Below are 14,313 nucleotides of genomic sequence, written 5' to 3' on the forward strand. Positions count from 1 at the left end.
GGCAACATCTCCATCTTCCCAAACAGGAAAAGGGAGTAGCTGCAAATAAAAGCCACCTCGGTGCATCTCCAGCCCTGCAGATGGATGGCCATGCCTGTTGCAGAGGACAGCCAGCAGGTAGGATCACAAGATATTCTATGTGTGTTAAGAGATGCTTGTGATTCACCCAAGAAGGGATCATTGCTTAATCCACATTTTCTTTCCTCTTTATCATTTTTCAGTAATCATCAGCAGCATACACAAATCATTGCCACTCTCTCTTCCCCCTGAATAATGAAGTATATGTGAAACTTTAAGAATTTCTGTCAGTAATTTCATAAGTTAGTTGTTGCTATCCTTTGTCTTTCAGCAGTGCTTTTTTCTGTACAGTAATTTGATTTCTTCAGATAAATGGTAGCTAATTTCCTGGATTTGCCCTGCTCTTCAATTAGACATCAGCAGCACTCCACTAGTGCACTCTCCACTCTTTAGACAACTTTGTAGCTTGCTCTAGGAATAATCTTAATAGGCTCAGGTATTAGCTGATCCTGCATGCTACTTTGGCCTGGTATTAGCAGACTGCAGAACTGTTACAGTCAGGCAGCCATCTACCATACAGCTCCTCCTGAGACAGCAAAGTGCAGAGGTGGACACCTGACCTCTGCTCTTCTGCATTGTGGTTTCCTACACTATGGGATTCTTCCACCAGCCCCATGGATTTAGGATGTGAATATGCACTAACAACTTTTCTTCCTGCTACTCTGCCTTCCTCTTTCATGTATTTGCTGTTCTCATCCTCATTGTTCCATGAAGACAATTCCCAACAGTATCTTGGGGTGCAGATGGTGTATGGAGTCCTGTGTCTGTTCTAATAGTTGCTTTTCTAAATTTTTCATGCAATTTTTATTTTATAAGATTGCATTCAGAACAGCAGATCTTCTAAATGCTAGATGAGAGAATTAAGGTAGAAAAGGCCCCCTTTATTTGATGGTCTCTAATAAAAGGCAGTCAACTGTCTGTAGAGATTCTATATTCAGACAGGATCACAGGGAACACAGCCAGAAATGCTGATAAACAAGATTTTGGCTAACTTTATTCTTCATTAACTCTTCATCTTGGAAAGCCCAGTGAAAAATAGTCAATAAATTATAACAGTCAAAACCATCCTGGTCTTTGGGAAATTATTTCAATTTTGTATTTCTTTTTTATTCTAAGGGGAAGCTCAAGGGAACTGCTCCTGTTAAGAGAATGAGGTACATGCATTCTTAGAGTACTAAGTCTCTTGTCTTCAAAACAGGCTTTTTAAGATCTTCACAGAAGTAAACAATACCTGGCAATTAGTATCACCCCAGGTGAGTATGTAACCTATTTCAGTTTTATATTTACTATTAGGAAGCTACATATATTTTGAGTTCATCAGTATTAGAATCATAGTCAATGTGGAATAGGAAGCAGGATACTGATAACAATAGTAGAAATTACACATTTCTATCACTGCTTTTTAACCTTGTATTAATTTGCATTAAGTTTGCATAATTCCATACAGTTGTGGGTTTTAGTTGTTTTATGAGAGGTGCAGCAAGTGAGAAAGTAAATTTTAAATTTTTTCTTGGCTTGCATTCTCTCATTAGCTACAAGTTACATGTTCATCCTTGTGGATTTTGCTCTTTTTTTTTTTTTTTTTTTTAACAGACAGCCAAAGAGCAAATTGACTGTGATTTGCTGCAACTATGGGTTAAACATCAGTACTATCCAGAAGAAAAAAGAAAAAGGAGGCTTCCTTGTAGTGGGTAATAGGCATACACTTAGAATGTAGGGTTGGCAGGCTTCCTAAATGCAGGAACCCCGAATTTCTGTGGGGAAAAAAAGATTAAAAAAAAAAGTCCAAAACATACATTATAGAGCATTCAGTGGGTCTGATTTCAAAAGCTGCAACACAACCCAGGGAACTCAGGTGCTTCGGTCCAAGGATTCCTGTGAGTCACAGACACCCCCAAATGCAACTTCAGTTCTGCAGTTAATGGAAAAGAGAGTTAGAGTATTTGTGTCTCAAAAAGGAAAAACTTAGAACAGTTCATAAACCATTTTGCCAATACCATTTGTGCACAATATACTAACTTCAGAACTGTGTCTGCAATTTTGTTATATTTAAAAGAAAAGGCAAACTAAATTATTTTCCTAAGGCTTTGAATTCTCAGTGTATATTTTGTATATGGCTTATGCAAAAGAGCTTCTTGGTTTTAATTATACTTCCCCTTCGAGCTCACAAAATTTGCCTGAAGCATTGAGCAAGCTGTTGTAAACATGAGACCATGAAAGGAGCCACACAAGGAAACACAGCAAAGGGTTTTTTTCCACTGTAGAAACTGCTCTTTTCCATACAAGAATGCATGTCTACAGGCACAAAATTGAAAACAAAATTGCACAGATGACAGACTGGAAAAGAAATAAAGAGATTATTTTAGCATAGCTTGTAAACATTGGTATGAACTTAATTCTAGGAGTTAGTTTTGTGAAGTCAGCTGCTGGCATGAAGAGAAACATTTGTGAACTTTTGCACATTCTACAAGTATGATATATTAAGATCCTAACAAGCTGATCTGGGGAAAACCACTCTAAGTTATTTCAAGTCTTTCCACTTCCCAAGTGGCAGTCCTTTTTATTTGCTAATGTTTTGGCTTTCAGTTTTAATTTTTGTGTCCTTTGCTTTTAACAGTGTTTATTTGCCCATGTCCATGCACAATCTAGTTTCAACTACAATTTTCTGTCCTGGTTTTGTCTGCCTTGCCTGTACATTGCCCTTCCTGAAGCACTTGTTTTGAATTGGAACTACCCCAAATTTTTTGTATTTTCTTTCAGTATGAGCTATGGCTGTGGTTTCTCAAGGCATTATTTCCAGAGAGTTGTGTAGAATGCTGCACACCACATCAGTGAACTGATTTTGCTGAAAAATGACCTAGCAAAAACGAGTTCTTTTTATGTGAATTCAGTCTGATTCACTGTGAGGCCACACAAGGAGTTGTGCTGGCACAGCTTCAAAGTAACGTGCCATGCTGTGGGAACAGAGCAGGGAAGGTCCAGGAGTATTTGGAGCCAGTGTCAACCTTCTCCCACACCCCATATACAACGTGCTTTGCAAGCCCTGCCAATTCCTTTATTTTCATCGAACAGCCTTGCTGTGTGTTGTCTCTCATCAGATCCATCTGCTCCTTCCATTGTTTACTTCCCCAGAGTCTACGTTTCCCTTTTATCACCTCTCCACCCTCTCAGGTTTTCTCCCCAGAAGAAATCCACTTCTATGAAATTCGCTGGCTGACATCCATATGCAAATTTCTGCAGATTCACTAAAAGTACATTATTCAAACAGCCTCTGGTCCTCTTTACTTTGTTAAGCAAATGAAGACAGAAACAAAAAAGAAGAGTACCTATATTTGCATTAGCATTTTACACATTCATTTGTTAAAGACTCGGTGCTAACCCTACCCAAACCAAAGCTCTACCCACTCTCCTAGAAAACAGTGGGAAGGCTCCTTTGAGCAGTTGGTTTGCTTCACATCCTTGTGTCCTGGCAATTGCAGGAAGGGTCCAGCTCCAGAGCCATACCCTTGAAACGTTCAAACAAAGCCTACACTGCTTCAGTAACAAGACTCTTCCCACACATCTATTTATAGCTTGCTTTTGTTGATGGGGATTTTTAAATAATTCTTTCTCTCTTCATTCAGTTGTTCTGATTTTGACTATGCACAGACACAGTAAAGAGGAATTACTTGCTAGACTGTTCTTTAGCAACTGCAGTTCTAGAAAGGAAACTCTCAACCCTGACACTTTTAAAGGCTTCTAGTGGGGCCAATTCACATAAATATACCTGGAAACGTATCCCCCTTCTGTTTTACGAGGACACTTCAATGCTTCACTTCTCCCCACAATTTTAATTCTAGTTCCTATTTCCTGACTAACCCTGTGTCTGAAAACTCATAAAACTTCTGGTTACTGAACGCATTCCTGAGGTTATCAGCCTGAACTAGCCTTTCTGTGTCTCTGTCCTAGCCAAATTGTGGAGAAACCTTCCCACAGGTTATTGTTGCATCTCTCCAGGTCTCATTTCTGGAAGTTGATGGTTTTCCTTAGCCCTCCTGTCTGAACGTGAGAGAAGTGTAGCACAGCGTAATTCAAGCTGGACTTGCCTTGACAGCCGGGTTTCTTTTGTCACCTTTTACTATTTGTGCCATGCTCAGAGATTTATTTGCTCCAGGCATGACAAAGCCCTGTGCAGGACAGCTGGTCATGATTTCTGCTGGTGTGTTTCACCACCCCCAGGTCTTTACACTTTATTTAGCAATTCCTTGGCAATCATGGCAGTGATTCTGCTTTGTCATTAGGCTGTGATGCAGAAACATTTCATTTTTTCTTACCAGAATTTGACTGTGCTAATTCCTGAGAAGCATTTTCCAAAGCTGCAACATAAGTAAGATAATGTTTGTAATTGCACACAAATGTATGTACACCAGTTTCTCACACAGATATATATGCATTTATTTTCTGTAGCAAATACTTTTTCTTGTTTTGCATTATATTTTTGTATTCCCATAACAATTATAGATATTTTTCCTTTCCTGGGATCTAGTTAATACCTTCTTATATCTCCCTTTCTCCACTGCATTTAACCCTGATTTAAGTACTGGTTTTGTTTCTTCAGACTTATATGTGCACACCAGTTAAAGTCCACCCAATTCACTTTTTAAGCACATGCCAAAACTGAATATGAAATTTGCAGTCTTTACTGTACCCTTCACTTCTCTGGTATTCTTTATTTGGATCCTCTGCATCAGCTTTGTTCTTCATATTTAGTAAGTTTTAATTCAAATCAGGAATGAAAATGCACTACTATTGGAAGCAAATAATTCCAATACACTGTTGCTGGCACTGACCCAGTGAACTCACTGATGCAGTTTTCCTGGAGTACTTGCGCTAAATGCAAGTAGCATTTCCACTGAAAAAGTTACATAAGTGTATGTGTATCTCAAGGATCAGAGCTGCAGTTGCATATCCAGCTCTTGGGGTTTAAGGTCAAGTTCTTTGGGTCACAACAGAGAGATGCCATTGCAATCAAGAGCTGCTGTCTGGCTGCTTTCCTTGTTCCCTACCCAGCAGAGTAAGGCTCTCATTCTTTCCAAGGAAGTCTTAGAGTGTGGTCACTACTGTACCCCTGCACAGCCCTGACACCATCCTTCCCTTGAGCCTGTTCCTTGCTGTCCTAACCACAAATATAAACAACATATATTTCCTATCATCCTTTTGCACTGATAGACAGTTACATTCTCCTTTTTCCTCACTGCATTTTTCCTCTGCTTTTGCAGCCCAATTCTAATTTGTCCGAGTTTTCCTTCTCTTTTAGCACAAGGTCTCTGCTGTTCTTGTTGCTCCAGCTCAAACCTACCCCAGCTGGTCCATAATTCCCCTGAAGCATGGCACCCAAATCCAAACATGATATTGCAGCTACAGCTGTTCTGATGAACAGCTGAGTGACTTCACACAGGTTGCTTATGCTGTCCCAGGTGCCATTTCTCTCTTGCAAGACCAGCACAGCATTACTCACGTCTGCTCTGCCTGTGACCCTCAGATCCTTTCCATCAGGGCTGCAGCTCAGCAGAAGAGATCCATTACCTGTGTCGGAAGCTGACTGTTCCTGCCCAAGTGAAGTTCATTGTATTGGTCTTCAACAACTTTTTCCCCCCACTATTCACTTCAATTTGTGTGAACCCTCTGTTTTTCTGACCAGTAGTTGAGGCTCCTTTTTTACTGGGATGACTAGCTCACCCTGCACCACCAAGGACATGGGAACTGGTGTAGTTGTCTGTTGCTGCACATGAAAGAATACTTGAAAGTTTATAAATCATTAGGTTTGCCTCACCTGCCACTGAAGCTAAGGGCAGAGGGGACTTTGTGACTGGTTTAACATTAACAATACTTCATTACTATATTTAATCATTTCACCTATATATTCAAATGTACACCTTGAGTGGGTGAAGGAAACTGTTGTGATTCAGAGTCAGGGTGTGTCCCAGCCTGCTGATCAGCATTCAGATATGAAGGAGAATTCTTAGTAGTTTTAAGTCATGAGAGCTAATGACTGCCACACACCTACTCTCTTAATGGAACCATTGCCCTGGAAGACAACAACTGAGGTCAAACCATCCCTTGACTAGGCCCATTTTCAAAAGACATGTTTAAAAGCCTCAAATTTGACCTCTCTTCCTTCCATGGACACAGCCTAATCCTGGTTAAAATATAAAGGAAGTGTGAAGCAGACCCACATTCTCCTCATCCTTCTGGAGGTGAACAATCTATCCTGTGTTACCACACAAGGAAGTAGAGATGCACACTCATGGTGGGTTAGGTGACAATAGGTGGAAAGAGACAGTGGAAAGCTGGGGGATACGGTGAGAGAAGCTGTAGGAGAAAGGCATGGCAGGAGAGGGGGAGAGGAAGCAGAGACAGGAGGAAGAAAAGTCCAGAAAGGGGCAAACATAGGAGTCAAAATGTTTCTCTGTGGCTCTGTTCTCAGTATTTTTTCTGAATAAACCCATTAGAAAGGGATCTCTGAAAGGATTCTGTTTGTGGAGCTTCCCCAGAGCCATCACAACTGCCCCCCGAAGTGATACCTCCCTGACAATTTCCTACATCCCTGAAATCTCAAGTGCTGAAATCAGAAGTCAGGACCATCCAAAAGGAAGGAATAAGGAGCATTAGGACCTGCAAGCTCCAGCATCACTAGTTTATATAATGGTCAACTCTTACAACTCCCGTTTCTGAGGTTAAAAAAATAATGATTCACTGGCTGACACCTGGAATGATTTAACCAGGCCATCCCTAATGTAAATGACACTGACTCACATTTCCAGATGTAGGTGGAACTGGCAATTTTCTTTTCCTCATAATTGTCTTAACTTGCTTTGCTAGTTAGAAATAGTTTTCTAGGTTATATTTCAAATCTGGTAATTATTAGAGGTACATTCTTTCCATAGATGTTTGTATTTGTAGTTGATAGAACATGTAGGACAAAATTTGACCTACAAATTTAGATATGTAGCAGCAGCCTAAATAGAAATATATTTACTTAAGTCTGAACCAGAACTAAAGTAAGATTTTTTGATATATACACAAAATTGAAAATACAAATGCACATGTTGGGGCAGACAAGATTTTTATGAGATTTTTTTTTTTTCCTTAACCCTGAAGTTTTTCAGATTTCTTACCTTTAGGTAATCTTTTAATAAAATTTAATACAACAACATTCTCTTAGATAATGCATGGGAAAAAAAATTAAATAACAGGATAAAAGAAATGTTGGAAATTTCTAAAACATTTAATCAAAAATTGTATATGTAAAGCAAGAAAATGATGAAATATCATCCCCCATTGGTTTTCACCCAAAAAGTGCTTGGATTCTCCTCCTCCTTTTGGCTGTCTGTTCTATCCCAAGGCACAGGTTTATCCCAGACCTTCCCAATTAAACCCCACTCTGTGACGTTGCAGTGGCATAAGCTGGCCACGGCTGAGCTGTGGTATGTCATGACTTCCACCACAGAGATTCGACCCAATTACTGTGACCTGACATACTTGCAATCTTGTACAGCCTCAATTCGCAGAGCAAAAGCCCCTGAAACCATCAGAGACTCATGTGAAAGCCAAACAAGACTGAATTAAACCCAGGAGACAGGTATTCTGAAAAACCATAATTGTATCACACAGTTTGTTGATCCATGCTCACTTTGCTTGTTAGAGGACTTTGGGTGAGATACCCACATGCTTTTTAAGAACAGAAGTGTCAAGAATCCAGGAGGAAATTACAGGGCTGATTATATCCTGCCCTGATCACACATCAGGGACATAACACAATCCATGTGCTGACTGATGGGCAGGGAGTGAAGCTGCACTGCAGAGCAAAGTGATGGCAAGGTGAGGTGCAGCCCCTGAGCAGATCCATGCAGTGTTTGGTCATTCTGCCCCTAACAGGGAGGGGTTACACTGCAGAAGCTGAGACAGCTTATAAGGGGAGGTAAGGAAACAGCCGTGGTCAGTCTGTGTTTAGGAACCACAGAAACACATCTTATGCACTGGGATTTTGCAATGTTCAGAATAAAACAGAATCACAGAACAGTCAGGCTGGAAGGGACCACAGGGGATCATCTGGTCCAACCTCCCTACTCAAGCTGGGCCACCCCAGAGCACGTGGCACAGGATTGTGTCCAGATGATCCTTGAGTATCTCCACTGAGGGAGACTCCACACCCTCTCTGGACAATCTGTTCCAGTGCTCAGTCACCTGCACTGTAAAGTTCTTCCTTATGTAGCTGCCAGTTAACAGGTGTTTTCCTCACTTTCCAGCCTTATAACAGCTTGTGAACAAAGCTTCTGTTTCTGCACCTTACCTATTTTTGTCTCCTACACTGTTTTTCACTACCATTGAGAACCAGAATCACTAAACTGAAAATAAAACAATAATGTGCTATTTCTTGAAAAAAAAAATTACCCAAATGCAAGAATATTCCCTATAAATCTCAGCAGCCTAGTTTCTTTATTCCAAAAGAGAAGTAATGGATAACTGGGCTTAAAATGAACCACTTGTGGACAAATTAACCATTGAATTATTTTGTAAATTGCTGTCTATTTCAAGTTCATTGCTTGTGTGTTGCTATAAATAAATGTGTACTGTCTAGGACAGTGATGAACAGTGACTACAGTACCCTGTAAATTCAGTCCTGAGTAGTTTTGTTTCTAATAAAATCCTTTGTTCTGTCATTAAGTTCCAGAAAGTGATGTCTACATAAATAAGTAATACATAATATGTTATTATTACTGTCCATTAACTATTTTTTCCCCCCATGATATTCTTTTTGATGCTTTTGGGAGATAAAGCTATTTCTACTGTGGGAAAGTGGACACAGACAAGAAGGTGGGCTTTGCTGTGACTACCATTACTGAAGATCCAAGAGAAGTTCTCTTAGGTAAGACTCTGAACCAGACTGGTCTGGTATCTGAGCACTCACAGAGATCACTCTGTTCTCTCCAGAAGGGAGCAGCATGCAGGCAGGGAGAATGTGAACAAGAATCTTTAAAGCAGTGATCTCTGGCAGGAGTTTGGGGTGGATAAAAAGCCTGACATAGCTGTAGGGGGAGCAAATTGTGAGAGGGTCCATAGCCACTCTTCAGAGGCAGATCATAGGGGAAAAGGCAACTCGTAGGAAAAAAAAAAAAAAAAAAAAAAAAGAAGGAAGGGAAGGGAAGGGAAGGGAAGGGAAGGGAAGGGAAGGGAAGGGAAGGGAAGGGAAGGGAAGGGAAGGGAAGGGAAGGGAAGGGAAGGGAAGGGAAGGGAAGGGAAGGGAAGGGAAGGGAAGGGAAGGGAAGGGAAGGGAAGGGAAGGGAAGGGAAGGGAAGGGAAGGGAAGGGAAGGGAAGGGAAGGGAAGGGAAGGGAAGGGAAGGGAAGGGAAGGGAAGGGAAGGGAAGGGAAGGGAAGGGAAGGGAAGGGAAGGGAAGGGAAGGGAAGGGAAGGGAAGGGAAGGGAAGGGAAGGGAAGGGAAGGGAAGGGAAGGGAAGGGAAGGGAAAAGAAAAGAAAAGAAAAGAAAAGAAAAGAAAAGAAAAGAAAAGAAAAGAAAAGAAAAGAAAAGAAAAGAAAAGAAAAGAAAAGAAAAGAAAAGAAAAGAAAAGAAAAGAAAAGAAAAAAGAAAAGAAAAGAGAAAATACTGCTGCTGTGGTGAAGCAGCTGGGATACAGGCTCCCAAGAGCTTCCCAGCCCAAGGGAACGGCTGGAGGGCTTGCTCCCTCTACTGGAGCATCCTAACAGACCCACATGAGACTTGCTGGTTTGACACACTCTCAATCCCACAGCAAAGCTCTCAGACTAGGAAATAAAAATTAATGCAGTGTTGATTACCATTGCTGGCTTAGTGTCACAAGGATTTTTTTTTTAAAGACTATGTAGTTCAACATGCAGCTGAAGCAGAGGGGAGAGAGCTATTTCATTGCTATTGTTTTGAAAATAATCAAAATAAAGCATACTAGTTCAAATCTGAATTTTTCAGATCACAATTCTGTCAGTTCAGTCAAACTGGAACACAGGAAAAGCAATCAGACCTTTCCAGAGTCTCATGTAATGCAGAAGAGCAACTGTTGCTGAATGACCTTTGCTCTGGGACAGCTTGGCCTTAAATACTTGGGCTCACAAATAAATAGCCTATTCCTGTAGGAAGCAGAGAGTAAACCTCTCCTAAAGCATCTCCAGACAAACACAACGTCACCACTGGGTTATTTAGCATGCACATCAGGTGAGATAGGTCAGAGCAGCCTGAGGCACAGTGACAGCAAGAAACCATGACTCAGACACTCACTGACGCTGCTCCACTCCTGCTTGAAAGAGTTGGTGGCCGAGACTCCTCTTCCTCTTTTGTGGAATCAGGGTCACCTTTGGCCTCTGAGATTGCAGGATCTTGCACTTTGCAGCTCAGCTTTCTGTCTGCTGAATGGGAGTTCAGGAAGTCTTATTTCGTCGTGCTTTTTTATACCTTATGTGACATAGTGCTGGTGTGGAATCTGCCTTCTGTATACAGCATCTGACATTTGGTGCAAAGACCTCCACTTAGCTAAACATTACAGGCATGATAGTAAAACAAGTAACACATTTGACTAAAAACTCATCTAGATATATTTTAATGGATTTTGTGGCCTCTCCAGTTTAAATGGCTTCTCATTTGCCAGCTTTCTGTCATCCCAGTGAACATCTTGGGCCACTGGTGCTCACCTTACGAATTCAATGGAGGAAACCAAGCTCTGCAGCAGTGACAAAGAGGAAACCTTCAAAAGAGAATTACCATACTGCATAGGAGAAATAGACTTCATAGCTTCTGGGAAGAACCATGGAAAGGTATGGGCACTGAGGAGTTTTAATCCTTTTACATATTGCTATTATTCAGCTGTTACTTCTTAGCAGTAAATGCAGAGTCGGCAACAGTGAGGATTGATGTGCCACAGAGTGAGGCACCACTTTATACCCCAAGTAAGGACCATGCCTTCCTGAACATGAATGTGTTCTAAAATGTGGCTTTTTAATATTCAGAAATCAATCACTTGATTTGCAATTACATGATACAAGTACAGGTGATCACTTTTCCCTTTCAAAGAAAAATCAGTTATGTGCCTAACAAAAAATGCCTATGAAATTTGTTGGCTTTCCTAGGCTACCATGAAACTGAAGGCAATTCAAGAGGAAGCTCTAAGGGACAGTGATTTGTCACAGAACTAACACATGGAACTCACCCAATTAGTGAGATGGCAATTATACAGAAGTCTGCTAAGTTAATTCAAGTATTTAGTTCTCTGTCAAATCTTGCTCAAATAATTTTTTTCTTAAATATCCAAGTTGATGATAATTTCCCTCTGTATTTACCATGAACAGACTCTTTACTGTATCTTTCCATCCTGTGGTTACTCATTGGGTTTTTCTTGTGTTTGTTGAAGTTTATGAAGGTCCAGAGTACCATTCACCCTGGAATTATATTTGAAGTTATGCTCAACAAATGGAAGCTACCTGCTCCCAATTTGGTTATCTCTTTAGTAGGGGGAGAAGAAGATTTTCAGATGAAGCCTTGGCTGCGGGACACCTTAAAGAAAGGACTTATAAAGGCAGCTGAAAGCACAGGTGAGTGCTTTAGGCTTTAAAAAGGAAATTTTATTCGTGACGGATTCTCACACCTAGTCCCCAGTGATCTGGTAATGACAATGGACCTGCTCACACAACTATTTCTGGAAATTCAAGATTTTGCTGAATGCAACCTACATGTAAATACCTTTGAAAATGAAAGTGATTGTATTATAGTAGCGAAAATAAGTTCTTTCAAAGCAAATCTCTCTAGGTAACCATTTCTGAAGTGTGAAATGACCTGATATTATTCCCACAGAGGTGACACTAGAAATACAGCATCAAAATGGGACCAAATACAATTGCCCCTCTTTTGTGCCATAACAAAATAATTCTAAGGAGAGCAGAGCAATTTGCCTTCAACAGGAGTGAATTTAGATCAAAAGTAAGAATTTCTGCATTCTCACCTGCAAAATACAGTGAAAATATCTGTGAGCATTTCATAGCAAGCTCTTCCTTTAGCTTCACTGCTCCAGACAAGATTGTACCAGTTTTGCTTTTTGTAATGAGACAGCCCAATACCAGAGCTCTTTTTGGTACTTTTGTGCTACACAGATATTCTCTATCTCCATCTGCCTTCCGTACTTCAGACTGGGCAGCATCAGGATCCCCAGTTTCTTTATGTTACATATTTTAAAAAGGCCAGTTTGCTGTTTACCTAGGGTTCTCCAAATTCCTTGTCACTGTAACAACACTGCTGTAAATTCTATTATCCTGAAGAATTCATGTTCCACACACCCACAAGAACAGAAGAAAGAACTCCAGATTAGGCAGGTTATGACTGAGCTCTTCTGCTAAGAGGTGATTGCACAGGACTGTTTAGATCTCATTTCTAAGTCAACAACTTCACTGACTCTGTCTCTTTCCTCTTCCTTGTAAACCACTCAGAACTGCCTGGTACAGGGATGTTTCTGCTCATATGTAGACACTGAATAACTCCAGAGTGGAGTTACTCCAGAGTGGGCACAGCATTCTTGATGAGCATATTAACATCAGAGTAAAGACGGTCATGTTGCATCATGTGATATATGAAGAATGTCTCCTTGAGCTCATAATTTCTTCTTGTTTTCCTTATTGAAGTCTTATATACTTTGCATGTATTTTAATTCTAAAAGTTACAGTCCATCAAGACCGGTCTTCACTTTATCTATTTTTTAAAAACCCTTAAATCCAGTACTGGAAGTAATGTTACCAGACACAAAAACACATTGCAATACAAAGAAATTCACTAACTGCTTTCTAAAAATAATTTCAGGTGCCTGGATTTTCACCAGTGCTTTGCGTGTAGGAGTGACAAGACACTTGGTGCAAGCAGTGCGAGATCTTGCCCTGGCCAGCACCTCATCCACCCTGAGCATGATTGCCATCGGAATAACCTCACTCGGGGAAATCCAGCACAGAGAAATCCTGGAAAACACAGAGGTACCTCTCTCTTATTCTCTTGTTCAGATAGAAGCCACACCCTTACAAAATTTGTAAGTAGCTGGCAGAACAACATTGATGTAACTTTAAAAAAACAGACAGAAGTGGGGTTGAAGCTGTGTTTTGGGAAGGAAGCAGAAGCAGAGCTCAAGGATTTTTGGATGATTCTGTGCCTTCTACGCCCAGCGGGTGGCAGCATTAGGCATTAGCAAAGCGAGCAGCACAGGGTTGAACGCCAAGAAAATATCCCGGAATAAGAGACTTTGCATGGATTTATTTCTCCTTTGTCCACTTACAGTAGCACTTACTCCTAGCTATTACATAAATACTGTAAAAATCATATTTTATATTATGGCACTCCAGATCAGAGACAAATTTTTCTTTAAGTAGCTACTGAATTAGTATTTAATACACAAAAACTTGCTCAATACAACAGGTCAAAAATACCAGCCATGCAGGATTTCACCTAGTTATAGGGAATCCTCAAACTGGGTCAAGGGGATCAAAGTTCTTGGGAAGAAAACAAAACAACACACCAACAAATAAAAAACCTCACCCAACAAAACTGTTGCTGAAACTGTTACTGCTGAATGGACACAGAAGTCAAGAGAAAAAAAAGAAATAGCATTCCCTTCCTGTCACTGTATATACAGTCTGTCCTAAGTAGCATATTATAACAATAAAATAGGTGTTTAATGACAATGAATGACAGTTTCTCTGTACTATTTTATTCCCTGCAGAAGCTAAGAAACAAATAACAAAGATAGCCCTTTGAATTCAAACCTACTTCTCTCACACAGGCTTGGAAATACCAGCTAGAGGGTGAGGGTGCCAGACCATACCAGAAATTTATTGTCACTGTTTTTTTGTTTGTTTGTTTTGGTTGTTGTGGTTTTGGGTTTTTTTTGTTTTGGTTTGGTTTGGGGTTTTTTTTTGGCCAATGACAGCTACCTGTGTGTGCTACCAGGTGGGACTCTTTAGCTGGAAGACTTTAACCTATTTATGTGGCAACTGGGCCAAATGGGCCTCAAAGGAAAGAATTTGGTTCATCATGTTTGTGAATTTTCTTCAGGAAAGTTTGCAAATGCAAACTTCTAAGCTAAATGATCAAAATTATCTTTCCCAATCATCAGCTACGAAACAAGTGCACACTCTTTTTATTTTCTCCCCCTCAACTAAAGCCCAAACTTTTTGTCAAGGGATATTTTGCAAAGAG

General features: G+C 40.4%; 1 protein-coding gene across 1 annotated transcript in view; it reads left to right on the forward strand.

Moving 5' to 3' along the window:
* Window positions 1-348: 348 nt before the first annotated feature.
* Window positions 349-14,313, forward strand: part of TRPM5 (transient receptor potential cation channel subfamily M member 5) — a 47,229-nt gene continuing 33,264 nt past the window's right edge. The window contains exons 1-4 of the mRNA XM_072929733.1: window positions 349-8,986; window positions 10,736-10,901; window positions 11,495-11,675; window positions 12,931-13,097. Of these exons, the coding sequence (XP_072785834.1) occupies window positions 10,791-10,901; window positions 11,495-11,675; window positions 12,931-13,097 (459 nt within the window). The 5' untranslated portion in view covers window positions 349-8,986; window positions 10,736-10,790. The remainder of the gene's footprint in view (window positions 8,987-10,735; window positions 10,902-11,494; window positions 11,676-12,930; window positions 13,098-14,313) is intronic.

This window comes from Taeniopygia guttata, chromosome 5, assembly GCF_048771995.1.
Source record: "Taeniopygia guttata chromosome 5, bTaeGut7.mat, whole genome shotgun sequence".
NCBI classification, from domain to species: Eukaryota; Metazoa; Chordata; class Aves; order Passeriformes; family Estrildidae; genus Taeniopygia; species Taeniopygia guttata.